Source organism: Merops nubicus, unplaced genomic scaffold (genome assembly GCF_000691845.1).
Source record: "Merops nubicus isolate BGI_N331 unplaced genomic scaffold, ASM69184v1 scaffold680, whole genome shotgun sequence".
Taxonomy (NCBI): domain Eukaryota; kingdom Metazoa; phylum Chordata; class Aves; order Coraciiformes; family Meropidae; genus Merops; species Merops nubicus.
In genome coordinates this window covers 22,750-38,555 of record NW_008580642.1, presented here as the reverse complement: position 1 = coordinate 38,555, position 15,806 = coordinate 22,750, and the positions used below count along the sequence as shown (strand labels likewise).

The following is a 15,806-nucleotide window of genomic DNA, read 5'->3' as shown; positions in this document are numbered from 1 at the left end:
ACTTCTCTCCCCTCCCCAGCCGAGCCTGCAGCACAGCCTGGACCAGCTCTGCGTGGTGATGGAGGCTGTGGTTCAGCCCGAGCGGGGCACAGAGGAGGAGGCTTCCCATGAAGAGTCCCCTCTTTTATCCAGTGGAGTGAACCTAAATAAAAAGCCTGTGACCTGCAACGAGCTGCTCCACCTCGTTCCTGAGGGCCCACCAGAGGTAATGGGAAACATCCCTCCCCAATGGACAGAGCCACCAAATCACCTTCCCAGGCACCTCGACTCCAATTCTTGCCCCAGCAGCTTGCCAGCCATGGGGACACCTCCTTTTTCACCAGTAGAAGCACCTGGAAGCCTGTAGGTCCACACACACCATCTCCAGCCCTGACACTGCTGAGCAGTTAGTGCTTAATCCTTGTGGAACTAACGGATTGGGCTTTTCCTTGCTGGTGGTGGTGGTGGGGTCCCTGTTTGGAAGACAACCTCTCCCAGGGTCTGTGCAGGGACCCAGCACCTGTGTCTGGGCTGGGGATGACCCATGGCCATGTCTCCTCCATGAAATATGCTGTCAAAGACTTGTGCCCTGCTGAGCAACAAATGTTTTTTCAGCAAGAAGCTTCAAAAGGGAAAATTTTGATTTATTTTAATTTTCTGCTCACTGCTGCTAAGTGCATTTGGTGCAGGTGACATTCCTGCAGGTTGAAGCTCTCTGGCTGTCTACAGGCAAAAAACAAGCCCCAAAGCAGTGACAGAGCAGGCAGGTCCCCAAGCAGCCTGGCTGTCCAGCCACCCACCACTGAGTGGTCATTTCATGTCACTCCCCCGTGGGGACAATGTGCCAGCACCGCTGACCAGAAGGGGATCTAGGACAGTTATGTGTGTCATTGGCTCTCATCCTGTTCCTTTCAGACAAGGACAGTCCTTGAATGAGGGAGCAAATGGTATTTGATGTATCACCCACTCTTCCTGCAGGTGGATGCTCAGCTCTGACATCTCTTGTGCTCGTTCCAGGTGATGGCCCAGCAGCTCCTGGTGATCTTCAGCGGGTGCTACGTCCGGCTGCTGGTCACTGGGCAGCTCCCTCGGGCCCTGGCAGGGGGGCACCTGGAGCACAGCCCCCTGCCTTGTCTCTGCCAGTTCATCCAGACCACCGCCCTCAAAACGCCCCGGAGCTGGTTCATGGGCCGGGGACCACAGGGGGCTGGAAGGTGCTGAAATAAAAGCTGCCCCTACACAGCCGTGTGAAGAAGCCCTGGGGAGGAGGAGAGGCTGCAATCCCTCAGCTGGATGAGCAGGGTGGAACTATGGCTCTAATAAAACACTCAAGACACTCACCAGAAAGCTGCTTACCCTTGAGACCTGCCTGCCCACCAGCTTGGTGTGAAGGAGCTGCTCTGGGGGTGAGAAACAACCCAGGGACAGGGAAATTTCCCACTTCTCTTACTAGGGGTGTTGTGGAGCAATGGGAAATACCTGCAGGGTGAGCCCCGTGCCTCCATCAGGAAGGACGTGGGGTGTTGTAGCAGAAGGGAGATGGGGAAAGCTGTGCAGAGCTGGGCTCAGCTGTGATGTTTGCTCTGGGTTATGTCTGTGTCATGTGGCTGTCAGGGGTTGTGAGCTTTGTCCTGTGACAGGCAGGAACTTAAGACAGACGTGACATAAGAACCAGCTCAGGATGGTGCCTGGTACCCCCTGCTTCCCCTGGGAGGATGGTGATGGACATCTTGATCCATGGGATTAAGCCTTAAAGAAGGCCCTGGGTAGGGCATCCTGGAGGACGTCTCTCTTGAGGCTCTCCTTTCTGCTCTGTTTTGGGACAGGCTGATTGCCTTTGGTTGTCCTTCCCTCCCTTCTCCTCACAATGTCTGCACACAGCCTGGCAGAGGAGCCAGGGGTGGGCAGGAGACTTCAGCAGTTGTGTGGAGTCCCTGAGGGAATGGGAAATGAAGTGCTGTGAGCCTGCAAGAGGTGGTGTGCTCAGGTGGTGCCCAGGAATGGAAAGCTGCTGCATGGCCCAGAGGCTGCTGGTGTCCCCCTCTGTCCCCAGAGCCAGGTATTGCCATGAAATTCAGGGGGCTGCATGCACTGAGGTTTACCAGACCCCCTAACCACACGGTTGGGTGGTCACAGCTGTCCTAGGAAGTGGCCAAGGGCCAGAATAAAGAATCCTAAGTTCTGTGTTTTCCAGCCTTGCTGTGGCTAGAAGTGTGTGTGTGGTTCTCGTGCCTGTTCTCCACCTCCCAGCCCTTCCTCCCCATCTCCTGCAGAGCCCCACAGCCCCCGGGGCAGGGCTTGTGCCTCTCCCATCTTAACAGAGACGTGGGACACCTGCCCTGCACAAAGCCAGGAGGGGTTTAAAGTCAAGGTCCCTGGTTTGTGCACACCCCTCCCTTGTGGACCTCCCATCCTGCCACCGAGCATCCCCCCATCCTATGGCACTGTGCCAGAGAAGTTTTGGTACCAAAAGCCAAAACATCACTCAGGGTTCAGCCTCTTGCTGAACCCTGGGGAGCCAGAAGCTTGTGGGCAGCTCTCCCCAGGGGTGCAGGATGACTCTGCTCCCTCCCCAGCTGTGTTTAGCACAAGGAGGGGTGAGATCAGCTCCATCTCTTCCCACCCCAGCCTCAGCACTGACCAACGTGCATCCCCCAGCACCCATCCATCCCAACACCACCGTGACAGCAAACACCCCCCAGGAGAACAGCCACCGTGCTCCCAGGCAGCCTCTTCCATCCACCTTTATTCGTGGCTCAGCTGGGGCTGTCACAGGAGGGGGTCGGGCAGATTCCTCCCCGCTCAGGCGGGGTCTGGGACTCTGCTGTCATTGCTCTCTGTGACGGGCATGGGGGGGGTTCCACCACGGGCTGGGTGTCCCAGGGAGGGCAGCTCCACCAGCTCACTGGGAAGGGGGCTGGACAAAATGTCATGGGGTTTCCACAGACCTCAGTGCTAAGGCTCCTCACTCCAGCTCGGGAGCTGATTCCACCTCTGTGGAAATGGAGCACACACGGATGTCATGGGGAGCACTTGGTTTCACAGCACAAAAACCTGATTTGCTGCTAGGCTGCAATGGCTCATGCTCTTCCCTGGCACTCCAGGGCCCAAAAGTGCCAGGGTGGCAATTCTTTTTCCTGCCAGATGGAGAATTCTGGTAACAACAGATTGATCAGGGCTCTGTGTCGTTGTGGGTCTGTGTTGAGAGCAGATACAGGAGGGATCGACTGGTATTTTCTAATCCCTGGGTCACAGGATTCCCAGCAAATGGATTCCCTGGGGAAACTGGTGGGAAGAAAGCTCGTGGCCTTCAGGGCAGGACCACGAGGGCTTTTACCCTCAGGACCTGCAGGGCTGGTCTTGGATGGGGTTGCTGCTCCTGGGAAGCGAGGCTCTTGCTTGGGGACTTGCTGGTACTTCTGCCTTTACATCTGCAAATCCACAAACATCAAAGAAAGAGGGATTCAGGATTAGCCAGGGGGAAGGATTATTCCTGCAGGGACAAGGCTGGGCTGTGAGTTGGCAAGGTGCTTGGAAAGCCTCCTGATGGGAACCATAACCAACGTCAGGTGAGAGCGAGGGAGTCGGGGTGGGTTTGTGACACAGAGCTCTCCAGCAGAGCCCACCTGGCTGCAAGGAGGGCTAAAGCTCCATGGTCTCCACGCTGTAACCTGGACACCACCAGTGCCTCCAGATCATCCCCATTTCCCAACCAGATCAGTCTTCTGCTGAGCTGTACGCTCCTCATGCCCTGTCCTGGAACAGCTCTCCCTGGGGTGCTGCAAAGTCCTGGCTCCTGTTGTAGGCCAGATAACTCACACTCTGCCTCTTCAGCTGCACTTAGTCAAGGCATTAGTGAAGGGAGCCACCCCTTCCATCACCCCACTGAGGACCCAGCTGCTGTTTTAGGGGAGAGGTGATATGCTGGAGATTTTATAGGCCCCTGTAGGCAGGTGGTTCCCTTTCCTCCCATTGCACCCAGCACACGGGAGCAGCAGAATTGGAATGGCTCAGCCCTGCATCTTCCCTGCGAGTCTCCTGTGCCAGCCCTGAGCTCCTGGCAGAGGTAGGAGACCACGGGGCACGGCCTGACCCCCGTGGCAGCTGCCTGGGAACGTGCCTGTGCCTGGGTGCAGCTCTGGGCACATTTGCACATGAGCGAGCAGGACTCAGCTGAACCAGTGAAACTGGTATTGTTGGGGCAGAGCTTCCCCATGCTGAGGCTCCTCTGTCTGCTCTGCAAAAATGATTTCTTCCTGAGTTTTGACACTGGAGCACGCGGTGGATGCGGGAGCAGCTCCATGGTGAGAAGAGCTCACCAGGAGCAGCCCCTGAGCCTGGGGCATGGACCAGGAGCCAGGAAGGTCCTTGGTGGGTACGTGCTGATTCGGGGGCAGCCAGGAGGAGCAGCTGCTCTCAGGGGCATTGCATGAGCAGTCTGCAAAGTTACAGTGATTTGTGTGCCTTAAATGGGCCAGGGAGGGGCTGGGGGAGGATTTGCAGCAGGGGCAGAACTCTCCCTGCCAGCTGGACGTGTGGGGGTGCACTCGGGTGTTTAGCAGGGTGTCTGGAATAACAAAGATTGCCCCAGGGGGATGTAGCTCTAGGGAAGTGGTGTTTCTGCAGGTTACCTCCAGCCACCCCTCTGAGAACTCCCAAAGTCTGTCCTTCCTCCCACAGGCTGCCCTTTGCTCACCCTCTCTGTGGGGCTGGGACGCAGCCATGACATTTAAAGGCAAAACTCAGTGAAGGAAGATAAAGCAGGAAAGGGAAGAAACTTTTGCAACTTGTCCCTGTTAGGGTTCTTCTCAGCCAAAGGGCTCAGCTCTGAGGAAGACCATGGCCACTGGAGCACAGCCAGGGAGGGATGGGGACCCAGCACATCTCCCCTGCAGGCAGGACAGTGGGCAGCAACAGGAGGTGTCCCCTCACCCCCCCCAAGGTCCCTCCATCCCCAGGGAGGTCCAGGCTGAGGCATGGAGGTGTCCCTGTCCCCTCCAGCTGCAGACTTACTGTGGTGGTGCTGGGGGGCTGCCTGTGCCGGGCAGGGCGGTGGCTCCCGGTGCTCCTGGCTGCACAGGGTCCTCAGCTTCCTGGCCACATAGCGACAGGCTGGGGGAGGAAAAGAGAGACCTGTCTGCTGGCTGCAGCAGTGCCAGACCCCAGCTACCCCAAAGCCCCTCCTGGAGAGCCCCCTCGCCGAGGAGGAGCAGCTGGGGGCTGTGCTGGACCCGTCCCAGGCTATGGGCCAAAAACAACAGAGGAAATGGAGGCGCCCGGATTTAACGGGCTAAGAGGGAGTCGCTGTGTCTCCAACCACTCCAGCAGCAGCTTTTCTCCCCTCCCGAAACCAAGGCCATCAAATAAGCGGTGTGTTTACCGTGCAGAAATCCCTCTAAGCTCTCTCGCCTCAAAGGAGAGGTTTCCTTACCGTTGATAATGACTCAGACCATTTTCTCTGGGGCTCAGCAAAGCTCTCCTCTCCAGCCAGCCTCTCTCAGCCTCTCGCAGGCAGCTCTGCAGCGCTTTGGTTTATTTACAGCTTCCTCCTCCCGTCCCTCCCGCGGGCTGGTTGCTCCGGTAGGAGCGGGTCGGGCGTGGGGAGGTTGGCTCAGCCTCTGGGCAGGGCTGGGTGTGCTGCCCTGGGAGCTCTGCTCCTCCTGGAAAGTGCTCAGAGCGTCAGCTGCAGGCAGAGGCGTTGAGGTTTGAGCCAGCCGTGCCAGAGAGGTGGCTTGGCCCAGGCTGGAGGAGCTGCTTTGTGGCCGATGGAGGACCTGGGTCTGAAATGCAGGAGGCAACCCTGGTGCTGGGGTGTCTAAGCTGAGCTGGAGAGGGTTGCTGCAGCTTCACTTAGATTGTGTGGACCAGGGGTGAAGAAAGGGAGGTCTCCTCTCCTTTCCTGCTGCTCTCTGAGCATTGCAGGGTTGAAAATGTCCCTCCCTCCCCCAGCCAGACCTTCAAACCCTGTTACACCATGTCCTGTTGTAATCAGGGGAAGGTGAGGGTGATGTCCCTAGCAGGCAAGAGGCAAGAAGTAGCACTAGACTTGGTTTCTTCAGGGTCTTTCCCCCACACCACCTCTAGCACTGCTTGATTTTTGTCCACTGCAGCTGATTTCTAAAGAAATGCAGGTTTTGTGTATCCTTGCTGTGTACTCCTTACTCTTGGAGCCAGGTGAATTCTGAAAGCTTCTGCTCTGCCCTTTGACCAGGGCAATGGGCTTCCTATCTCCAAAGCAGGCACTCGCTGATTCAGGCAGGTTGGACTTTGGTTTCGAGGGATTTGCCTTGGATTATGTGAGTTTGGTCAGAGATGTGACTGATGGAGTGCAGGCATTGCAGAGTCTGCAGCCTGGGCTGCTGCACAAGAAAGTGTGAGATAGGGAGGAGCTAACATCACTTCACCCCACCCTCCGTCTTCTTCTGTGCTCCATGTTGGGAGATTTGGGTAAGCTCTGATGCCCTGGGCTGAAAACTGTGAGATGCAGCATGGAAACCTTTAGTCCACCTGCTGTCCTGTCGTGCTGCTGTGTGGTGTTAATTAAAGGCAAAGGCATGACCAGGCACGAGGAGCAATCTCTGTTCTAAACCACAGAGGCTCCACACCACCATAAGCCATTGAAGCCTGCAGGAGTGTGTGATGCCAGATCTGTAGGTGTTGGAAAGAAATAAATCAAGAAACAAAAAGACCCCCAAATCCTGAGCATCCCCCTCCAGATCTCCCTCCCTAAACCCTTCCAGCCTCCAATCCTCTCTGGAGGACCCATCTTTCCATCCTACAGAAGAGCTTGCCAGGACAAGGGGAGTGATTGCACCTCAGCTTTGTGCTGTAGCAGTGGAGGTGGCTGGAGGAGTCAACTGCTCTTTGCTTCCAGCTGTGTGGCTCCCCCAGCTCCAAACCCCGTGTGTCAGATGGGTGTTCCCTCTGCCACTGCAGAGCTGAAGCCTTGGGTTTGCAGACACATCCCTCTAGATGGTGCTAAGCTAAAGAGAAAAGGCTGGTGGCAAGAGGCCTTGGAGGAGAGGTTGTCCTGTGGGTCACACCTCTGCACATCTGGCCCTGCCCAAGCTCTCCTGGGCTGGGGGAACATCTCCACCCCCAGCGAGGTGCCCACACATTCCTGCCAGGGCTCTCTTCTGCCACTCGTGGTGCCTGCTTGCAGGAAACTCTTCTCAAGCTCTTCTTCCACTTCACATTTCCCTTGCTGATGTGTGAGGCTCCACAAACGCATCATGATTTTAATCTGTGCATCTGCTCCTATCCATGCACTAAATCAGGCAAGCTGATTTTTAATGGAAAAAAATCCATCTTAGCTCCTTTTTTTTCCACCTCGACCAGTTTTGCTGAGCAGCACAACTAAGACTCCATCAGCCGAGTCCTCTTCTTTCTCACGCATCATTAGCCAGCAACTTCACCAAATTCAAGCATAGATAATGTATGATTTATTGCTGTGGGCAATGGAGAGAGGATTCAGCCTGGCTGCCAGAGAACAGCAAGGATCATTGAGGACTAGCTGTGAAGGGGAAGTGTTTCAGATCCACAGCTGAACAGATTTTACCTTGGAGCCACAGATGGGCAGTAAATCAGTGATTGAAAGAGAGCTATTGTTGGAGGAGACTTTCAACAAAGAATAGCCACAATCAGGTCTGGTTTTCTTCCCACCAAGTATAAATAGGGGGACAGCAAATCTGTTGACCTCCATGGTACTGTACTGATGCAGTGCTGCTGGGAGAGGAGAGCTGAGCTCCTCTCCCCATGCCTCGTTCTGCAGAGGGGAAAGATGCTCAGAGATGCTGGTGGTACCAGGGCCCAGCTGCTGGTTTGGGTAGGGCAGCAGAAGACAGCTCGTGGGCACAGGCAGGCTCAGCTTGAGTGGAGCTGAGGAGTGTTCAGCTCCCATCTGGGTTTGTAACCTAGAGAGCAGCCTCAGAAGGGACTTCTGGTGTTGTCACGTTCCTGTGCAGTCAGCTCTGGCTGCTGCCCCAGCACCACCACTGCCCTCAGCCCTGCAGAGGCTGTTGCAGGTTTTCATTACTCCCCCATCCAGCTTTGCTGGCCTGAGCTTTGCATGTGGTTTCTACTGATACAGTGGAGACAGCCTGTTTTTGCCAAGTTCTCCTTCCAAGAATGGCTCAGCTCCATTCTTGATGAGACCATAAACTGGATTAAGAGCTCAGGGACAGATTTTCTGATATTTGAAACCCATAATCTGGGCAAGACTTCCAGAACAACTCATCCCCCTTGTGAGCAGCAAATTACAGTCATAAGTGCTCAGCACTTTGCAGCTTGTACCAGACTACTTGAGGCCATGCTTTCTGCAGAGCACAACATCCAGCACTCCAGGGCCTTGGGAGAAGCAGGACAGTGTTATCCTAGTGCTGGCACGAGGCCTGAGCCTTTCTGAAAAATGAGACTCTTTATTCTCCTGCTCAAGAAGTGCAAGAACCTCTAAAAATTGGGCCAGATTAATCCATGGGCTGGAGGCAACCTGTCATCCATTTAAACCTCTGGTACTGCCCACCAGGACAGAACATGAACGTGAAGGCAGAGAGGGACCTCACCTCCAGCCATCCGTCTGGCTCCAGTTCAGAGCAGGTCTGCTGCAGTCACCTCTGTGTCCTGTGGACCTGAAGATACCTCTACTGTGAATGTAGCTAGAGCTGGTACAAGGAGTGATGTGACCACAGTTAAATCTCCTAATTTTATTGGTGGATTTTACCTCCAGCCTTGCTACACCCGCCCTCCTCCCTGCACTCCAGCTTAGCTCCAGAGTCGCAGCTTTCTTTGAGCACTTGCTTGTTGAGGAGGAAATAAGCTGGGGGAGATGGGTTTAGGGGTCTGGTCCACTTCAGAAGAAAGTCAGAAGGGTGAAATTTAGGGGGCTGGGCCTCTGAGAACGGGCTGAGCATCACGGCTGCTGCTCCAGGCGTGGGGCAGCGAGGCAGGAGAATGTTCTTCTGTAAACACCGTGCTGCTGGTGTTTACTTAAATGCTGAAAACCAACCCCAGGCAGGCTGCTGGCCCCTGCTGGGAAACCTCAGTGGCGTCAGGAGGAGCTGAGGCGTAAGCAGAACGTCAGCAAGTCCAAACAAGGCTTTGCACCAGAGGTCCGGCGTGCAGGGCTGGAGGGGTCTCGGGGTGTGGGACCCAGTGAGGCTCCTGCAATGGGAATTATTCATGGCTGTGGATAACAGGACAGGGAAAAGGTTTTTTTGGAGCCAAAGCTGGCATCGTTTTTTAACCCGGATGCTTTGTTCTTGGCAGCTGTGGTGGGGAATTCCTGTTGAATCAAATGTTCCTCAGGTAGGACTGGCTCCTGTCACTTTGGTGACCTCTTTGCTGTGGCATGGTGCTCATTTCTCCTGGTGGACCCGTGCCATTGGCCCAGCCCAGCTCTTCCTCTCCAGCCCAGATGCAGTCAAAAAAATATGCAAAAAGCATATTTCTGAATAACTGGTCCTGGCATTTGCAAGTTTGAGGAGGGATGGAGGTGACCACAAGCCTTTCATGGCAAAACACCCCCAAACCCCTTCACCTGTGCCTTTCCCAGTCCTTGGCAAGGTGACATCCTTGCTGTGAAGGAAGAGAGACACCAAAGTAACTGATAAATCAATAACCATGCCATGGAAAGTGCCCAGCCATCGTGGGCAGGGTTTCAGGAGCATGGGGGGGCTTCTAAGAGCCCCAGGGAAAGACGGTGGGTTGGTCTGTGCCCTGTGGAGCGAGGGCAGACGGGTGGCAGCAGTGCCAGCCTGGCTTGGCTCATCCCCAGGCACTCTGAGCAAATAGGGGCAGCAGAGCCAAGGGAGGAGATCCCTCGGGGTGTATTTCACCTCCTGCTGTTTGCTCATCACTTTAATGGCATGGGAGCCACGGCCTGGCCTGGCTTTGCTGTGGGCATCATTCCTGGCTGGGCACTTCCAGCAATTACTGCCAACCTCTGAAGGAAACGTGGTTTGAGCTGATTTGCACCCGAAGCACAGGGTAAGGATCCCTGTCCTCTGCACCTCCTCTGGATGCACATAAATGGGTGAATGTGAAAGTCAGAGCTGCAAGGGCTTGTGTGGGGCTTCTTCAGCAGGCTGCTGGCACGTAGGGCAGCCTTGAAAACCCATGAAAAAAAGGCAAACAGGTAAACCCGTGCTCAAAGCCCTGCTGAGACTGGGTATGTCTGCTGCCTCCTGACCCACAGCCAGGTGCCTGTCAGAAAGGCTGTTAGGTGACCCAGTTTGCCCTTGAGAAATGTTATTTGGTTGGGTCTTGACACCGCAGTGGCCTCAGGGGGCTCATGTAGAGACTGTGTTCAGCCTTTTGCTCTTGCATCTTCCTGAGCACCCAATTTGCTCTGCCTTTCTGGGTGACCCGTCTTCGAGGAGATTTTGGGATGGCTGTTAGTGCTTCAGAGCCTCTCACCCATTAAATACCAGAATATTCAATGCTGCCACATATTTTATGTGTTTTTTTAAAAGTATACAGCCTTGCTTTTGTGCTGTACTCCTGCCTCATTGCTGGGTAACTGCTGAGAATCAAGCTTGAATTTTTTCTCTGAAGACTGAAACAACAAGAGCATCTAACCCTGTAGCTTTCCACTTCACTCTTTGTCTCCTTTTTTTTTCTCCAACTAGTCCAGATGAACACAGAAAACCTTTTCTTGATGTTTCTCTTAACCCTTTCTCTCTACACCTCAGTTTGCATCCAAGCATTTGAGTTTATCACTAAATACTCGTGCCACTCAGATGTTTACCCAGATCTCCTCATTTCTGGGTCTTGTTTTGCTTGTTCTGATTTTCTGAAAGACTCCTCTTTGTAGCAACTCTGGTTCTTCATAACACTTTCTATTTCTCTGCATGGGAGGGTTTGCTATGGTGCCTTTGTCTTTCATGAGCTGCCCACTCTTCTGCTTCTCTGATTACTTTCCAGTTTCAGATTTTCAGTCGGTTCACATTATGAACTAAAACTAAAACTGACTGTTCACATGATCTGAAACAACTCAGAAGCATGAATGTGCCTCCTCTCTAAGAGCTGTGGTTGGGCTCTGCGCTCGGTGTGGGCAGCAACACAACCACACCAGTATGCACCAGTCCCCAGGCTGGATGCAGTGGGAGGTGGGAGAGTGATGGAGCCAGCCATGCTCCCACGGGCTGGGTCAGCAGGTGCTGCCTGGAGCTGCCGTGGCAGAGGGTGATGCAGATGCTCTTCCTCCCTCCCTGCCCGCGTCCAGCTTCACCTCTTCCCAAGAACCAGAGCTCCTCACTTCAAGAGATGAGCTATTTTTGACCAAAGCCAAAATTAGAGTCAGGATACTTAAATATTGGAGCAGAAAGCATTTACCCCTGATCCCTGGCTGTTACCTCTGTTTGCATCGTCTCATCTGGTGCAGTTTTTATTAGGAAAGAGGCACATCTGTGGTGCAGTCATCCTCCAGTGCTGCAGGGCAGCCAAATGAGCAAAGGATGTTTGGTTCACAATTGATCCTCCTGACTTTTGGGTTATTATTTTATGACCCCAGATGCATTTCCAGTGATAAACCTCAGCCTGTAACACACAACAGAGCTTCCAGTAACAAGAGAGACTCCAGCACGCAGATGAAAGGGAAGTGTCTGGTCTGACAGCACTGTGTGTTCTTAGCTGGTTGGACCACAGATATATTTGTTTTCAGGCTGAAACAACGAGCAAAGTGCACTAGGAGCTGTCAGTGATGGCAGTAAGGAATGGCTACACTCCTTTGCAGCACCTGAAACTCCTGGGGGATTGGTTTTTTATGTCCAGGGCCATGTGGTTTGGTGGTTGGGCACAGGGCAGGTGAGACAGGAGATGAGGATCCTCTGGGCTGCAAATAGGAAATGCTGAGGGAAGAAATTCCATCTAGGTCGGGACCTTGTGTTTAAATAGCCAGTTGTTATTGACATGAAATGGTATTTAATTCCTGCTCCTCACCAGAGTGAAAATATTGCCTTGGGTATTAGGTTTGGGAGGTGGTCAGTCAGGGACTGGGGAAAGTTTAACTGGTGCTTTGCTGAGCTTGCTTCACAGTCACAAAGAGCCCTGGGGAAATCAGTGCCAAGGGGTTTGCTGGATGCAGGATGGACCAAAGCTGTGCTTGGCTGTTGACTCTGTTGCTGCTTTTAGCCCAGGAAAAATCAATAAGCTGCATGATTTGGTGAATATTGCCCAGAATACCTCATCTACTGGGTATAACTCAAGAACTGATGAGTCCTAAGAGCTCCTTTTACTTAAAACTCTTTTTCCTGGTGGGAGAATACCAGAAAGCCTCAAAAGTCGTTTCTTGGAGGAGAAAATAACCCACTAGAATTCATACTCATGGGGAATTTTTCACTAGGTGAAGCTTAGGTGGAAAATTGAGGGAGAAGTCATAGCACTGAGGTTTTCAGTGGTTTCTGACCAGATTTTGTCCAGTTGCTTGAAAAGGGATGATGCAAAATTTTGGTCCTTAGCCAGAGTGCTAGCTATATCCCTGCTACTATACTCCTGCTAGTAACAGTGATAAATGTGGTTGACTTCAAGGGACCTACAGCAGCTTGCAACCACTAATGGTGTGCTCTGACAGCTTTGGGAGCAAACTAAATACAAACACTTGCTACTGACTTAGATGGGTGTGAGGTTTTTCAAGCAGGCCAGGGATTTAGCTGCTAATATTTATGGAAACTTTATAGAGAAATTTCTCTGGGCTGCTTTACAAACCAGCTCAGGGTGGCCGTAGGCCAGGCTGTTGACTGAGTAGACTTCATGTAACTTCTACTCGTAACAGTTTTAAGTCTCCAACTTCATCTCCTTGACTTTAATATGGTTTGTCTGGATTTACAGCACTGTAAGTGGGGCTGAAATCAAGTTTCCTGTGCCTATTAGACAGTGAAATTGTTGTCTTTGCAAAGAGATGTGGCAGCCAATGCTTCTGAAATACTGAAATCTCAGAGTGGAGGGAGGGTGGGATTTTTAGAACCATCTAACAGACTTCCAGTGGGACTCATGTTGTGGGCTGTGAGGCTTTGAAAGGCCCAAACAAAGGCTTAGCTGTTTCCTCTGAGGCAAGCTGCTTTCAAGTCACTCACTAGCCTTAGCATAGAATCATAGAATGTCTGGGCTGGAAGGGACCTCCAAAGGTCCAACCCCCCCCACCTTAAGCAGGGACATCTCCAACTAGATCAAGCTACTCAGAGCTTCATCTAGTTTGATCTTGAATGTTCCCAGAGATGGGGCCTGGTGGTTGAGAGGATTAAACCACTTCCTAAATCAGGTTGGCTAAAGCATCATCTAGGACTTTAGAGCCCTAATGGCTCAATGGTTGGACTCGATGATCTTAAAGGTCCCTTCCAACCTGAAGGATTCTATGATTCTATGAAAACCAGTTGCAGTTTCTCCAGCTTGGAGCAGCAGTAGCTGATGGTGTTGGGTGAAGGCTGGAGCAGCTCTCCTGTGAGGACAGAATCAGAGATTTGGGGCTGTTCAGTCTAAAGAGGAGAAGGCTCTGAGGGGACCTTATTGTGGCCTTCCAGTATCTTAAGGGGGCTACAGGAAAGCTGGGGAGGGACTTTTTAGGCTCTCGGGCAGTGACAGGACATGGGGGAATGGGGCAAAGCTGGCAGTGGGCAGATTCAGGCTGGATGTGAGGAAGAAGTTCTTCCCCATGAGAGTGGTGAGACCCTGGAATGGGTTGCCCAGGGAGGTGGTTGAGGCCCCATCCCTGGGGGTCTTTAAGGCCAGGCTGGAGGAGGCTCTGGGCAGCCTGATCTAGTGGGAGGTGTCCCTGCTCATGGCAGAGGGGTTGGAACTGGGGGATCCTTGTGGCCCCTTCCAGCCCTGACAGATTCTGATCTGTTTTAGCAGAGAACTTAGTAGTGTTGGCTTGATGGTTGGACTTGATGATCTTACAGGTCTCTTCCAACCTAAAGGATTCTATGATTCTATGATCATCTCTTCTCACACAGGGATGTGGCAGTAGGAGGTGGGTCCATGAGCAAAGCAGTGAGGCAGAAGCTGCCCCTACCTGGGTGCACATTCAGCACTTGGCACCGTGGAGGGGAGCCAGGGCACAGGAGCACCCTCAGCCCCATAGTCTCCATCACTGTGGATTAGAAAACAAAAGGCTGACTGCACGAAAGCTGCTTCATCAGATGTTTTGCCTGACCAGAACTGAGAAGTGCTGAAAATTTGCTACAAAAAGTCACAACTCGATGGCAGAAATGGCTTGTGGTGCTTGTTTCAGCTGAGGCTTTGTGGTGTGAGACTGACCCCAACTAGAGGTCAATCAGAGCCACAAAACAGGACTTCTGCTGCTGCAGATCACTGAGGAGCAGCTGCTGAGTCAAAGCTGCCAGCTCCAGCCTGCTCCTTCTCTCCCAGTTGCACAGCAGGAAAAGTCCCTTTGCAGGTAACAGCAGCTCCTGGTGCCTGTCCTCTCTCTGCAGCAGTTTCTGGGCTGGGTGATAGAGCCAGGAGTTTCTGCCTGATCCTGGAATACAATCCCTGTGTCCCTGAGTAAAGTGTTCCTAATTAAAAAAGGATTGCTAACTATTGAGGAGTAATGAGAAGAAATCAAGCAGAGATTCCCATGCTGCACAGCAGATGCTGGCTCTGTAGGTCCAGTCCAGCCAACGCTCTGGTAGACACAGTTGAGATCTCACCACTCGAGTTAATTGTGGCAAGATGAGGGAAAAGATAGACCTGTGCTGTGAGATGTGCCTGTGCTGTCCTGGCTGAGGCTGGAGTGAGGGAATTCAGGGGTAAAAGATCTCCAGGAGTCACCCCTATAAGGGATAGATGATGTCTCGTGAGGTAGAGGAATGCCAAAAGGCCTCTGCCATCTGGCATGGTCTGGTGATGCTCTGCAGGTCACCTGGGTCCATCCTGCTCCCCACGCTCAGCTCTTCCAGTGGAACACTCAGCACCCCTGCAGAGCCAACCCTCCTTTTTCACCCTCCCTCTTCTCCCTCACAGTGAGACAAGCCAGGCATGGAGCATGTGGGAGGTTTCCTAAAGGAGCACACCAGTTGGGTGCCTGGGGTAGGGCAGGAGGTGCCAGCTCCACTCCTGGCTCTGCTGCTGCTCTGCTCTTATGCAAGCAGCTTGGTTTCTCCATCCCCAACACATCTGAGTGGCCAAGGCACCTTCCTGGGCAGGGATGGTGCTTTGTTTTGCATAGACAAAGCAGCCCCTGTGAGAGAGGCTGGAGGAAGCTGGAGGGATAAAAACCCCACAGCACGTCACAGCTCTCACCCAGGGCAGCAGCACCAGCAGCAGGTCGCTCCCAGGGCACGTGGCCTCGTGCTGCCCCATGGCACAGACCCTGCTGTGGGTCTCCATCCGTGCCCACCTGGGATCCCATGCAACAGGGTCTCAGACACCCAGGGCTGGCAAGAGACACGGGGTAGGGAAGGACTCAGGTGGGAAGAGGGCACAGCAAAGAGTCAGATGGCTGCTGTGGTTTGGGCTGTTAGAGGTTTTGTCAGAAAAAAGGCCTTGAAAATTATGAATTTCATTTTTTTTTAACATACCAGTGAAGATGCATTGATTCCAGGAAAACTTTATTTCCTCCTTGGTGTAAATCTTCATAAATAATTGCCTACAAAGGTAATTAATCATCTTCTCACAGACTTGGGATTATTAAATACATACCTTTCAAGAATTACTGTCTCATCTGCTTTCACTGTATGTTCAAGCCCATTACTATAGTTGTTCATAGAAATATCCCCAGCTAGCTCATATTTTCCCTTGACCACCTTACGTTATTATTGTTCTTCTTCTTTTGTGAGAACCCAATGGAAAAAAAAAACTGAGAAAGGTGATAAAAAAAATGACAGAGTACCAAA

At 52.8% G+C, this 15,806-nt stretch overlaps 1 protein-coding gene across 1 annotated transcript in view; it reads left to right on the top strand.

Annotated features, from left to right (window-relative positions):
• The window catches only part of LOC103778440 (chromosome unknown open reading frame, human C9orf91), a gene marked incomplete at its 3' end in the record, with an annotated part of 11,510 nt that extends 8,374 nt beyond the window's left edge, over positions 1-3,136 (top strand). Inside the window, exons 7-9 of the mRNA XM_008948574.1 lie at positions 20-205; positions 997-1,193; positions 3,084-3,136. Coding sequence (XP_008946822.1) covers positions 20-205; positions 997-1,193; positions 3,084-3,136 — 436 coding nt within the window. The remainder of the gene's footprint in view (positions 1-19; positions 206-996; positions 1,194-3,083) is intronic.
• Positions 3,137-15,806: the final 12,670 nt, after the last annotated feature.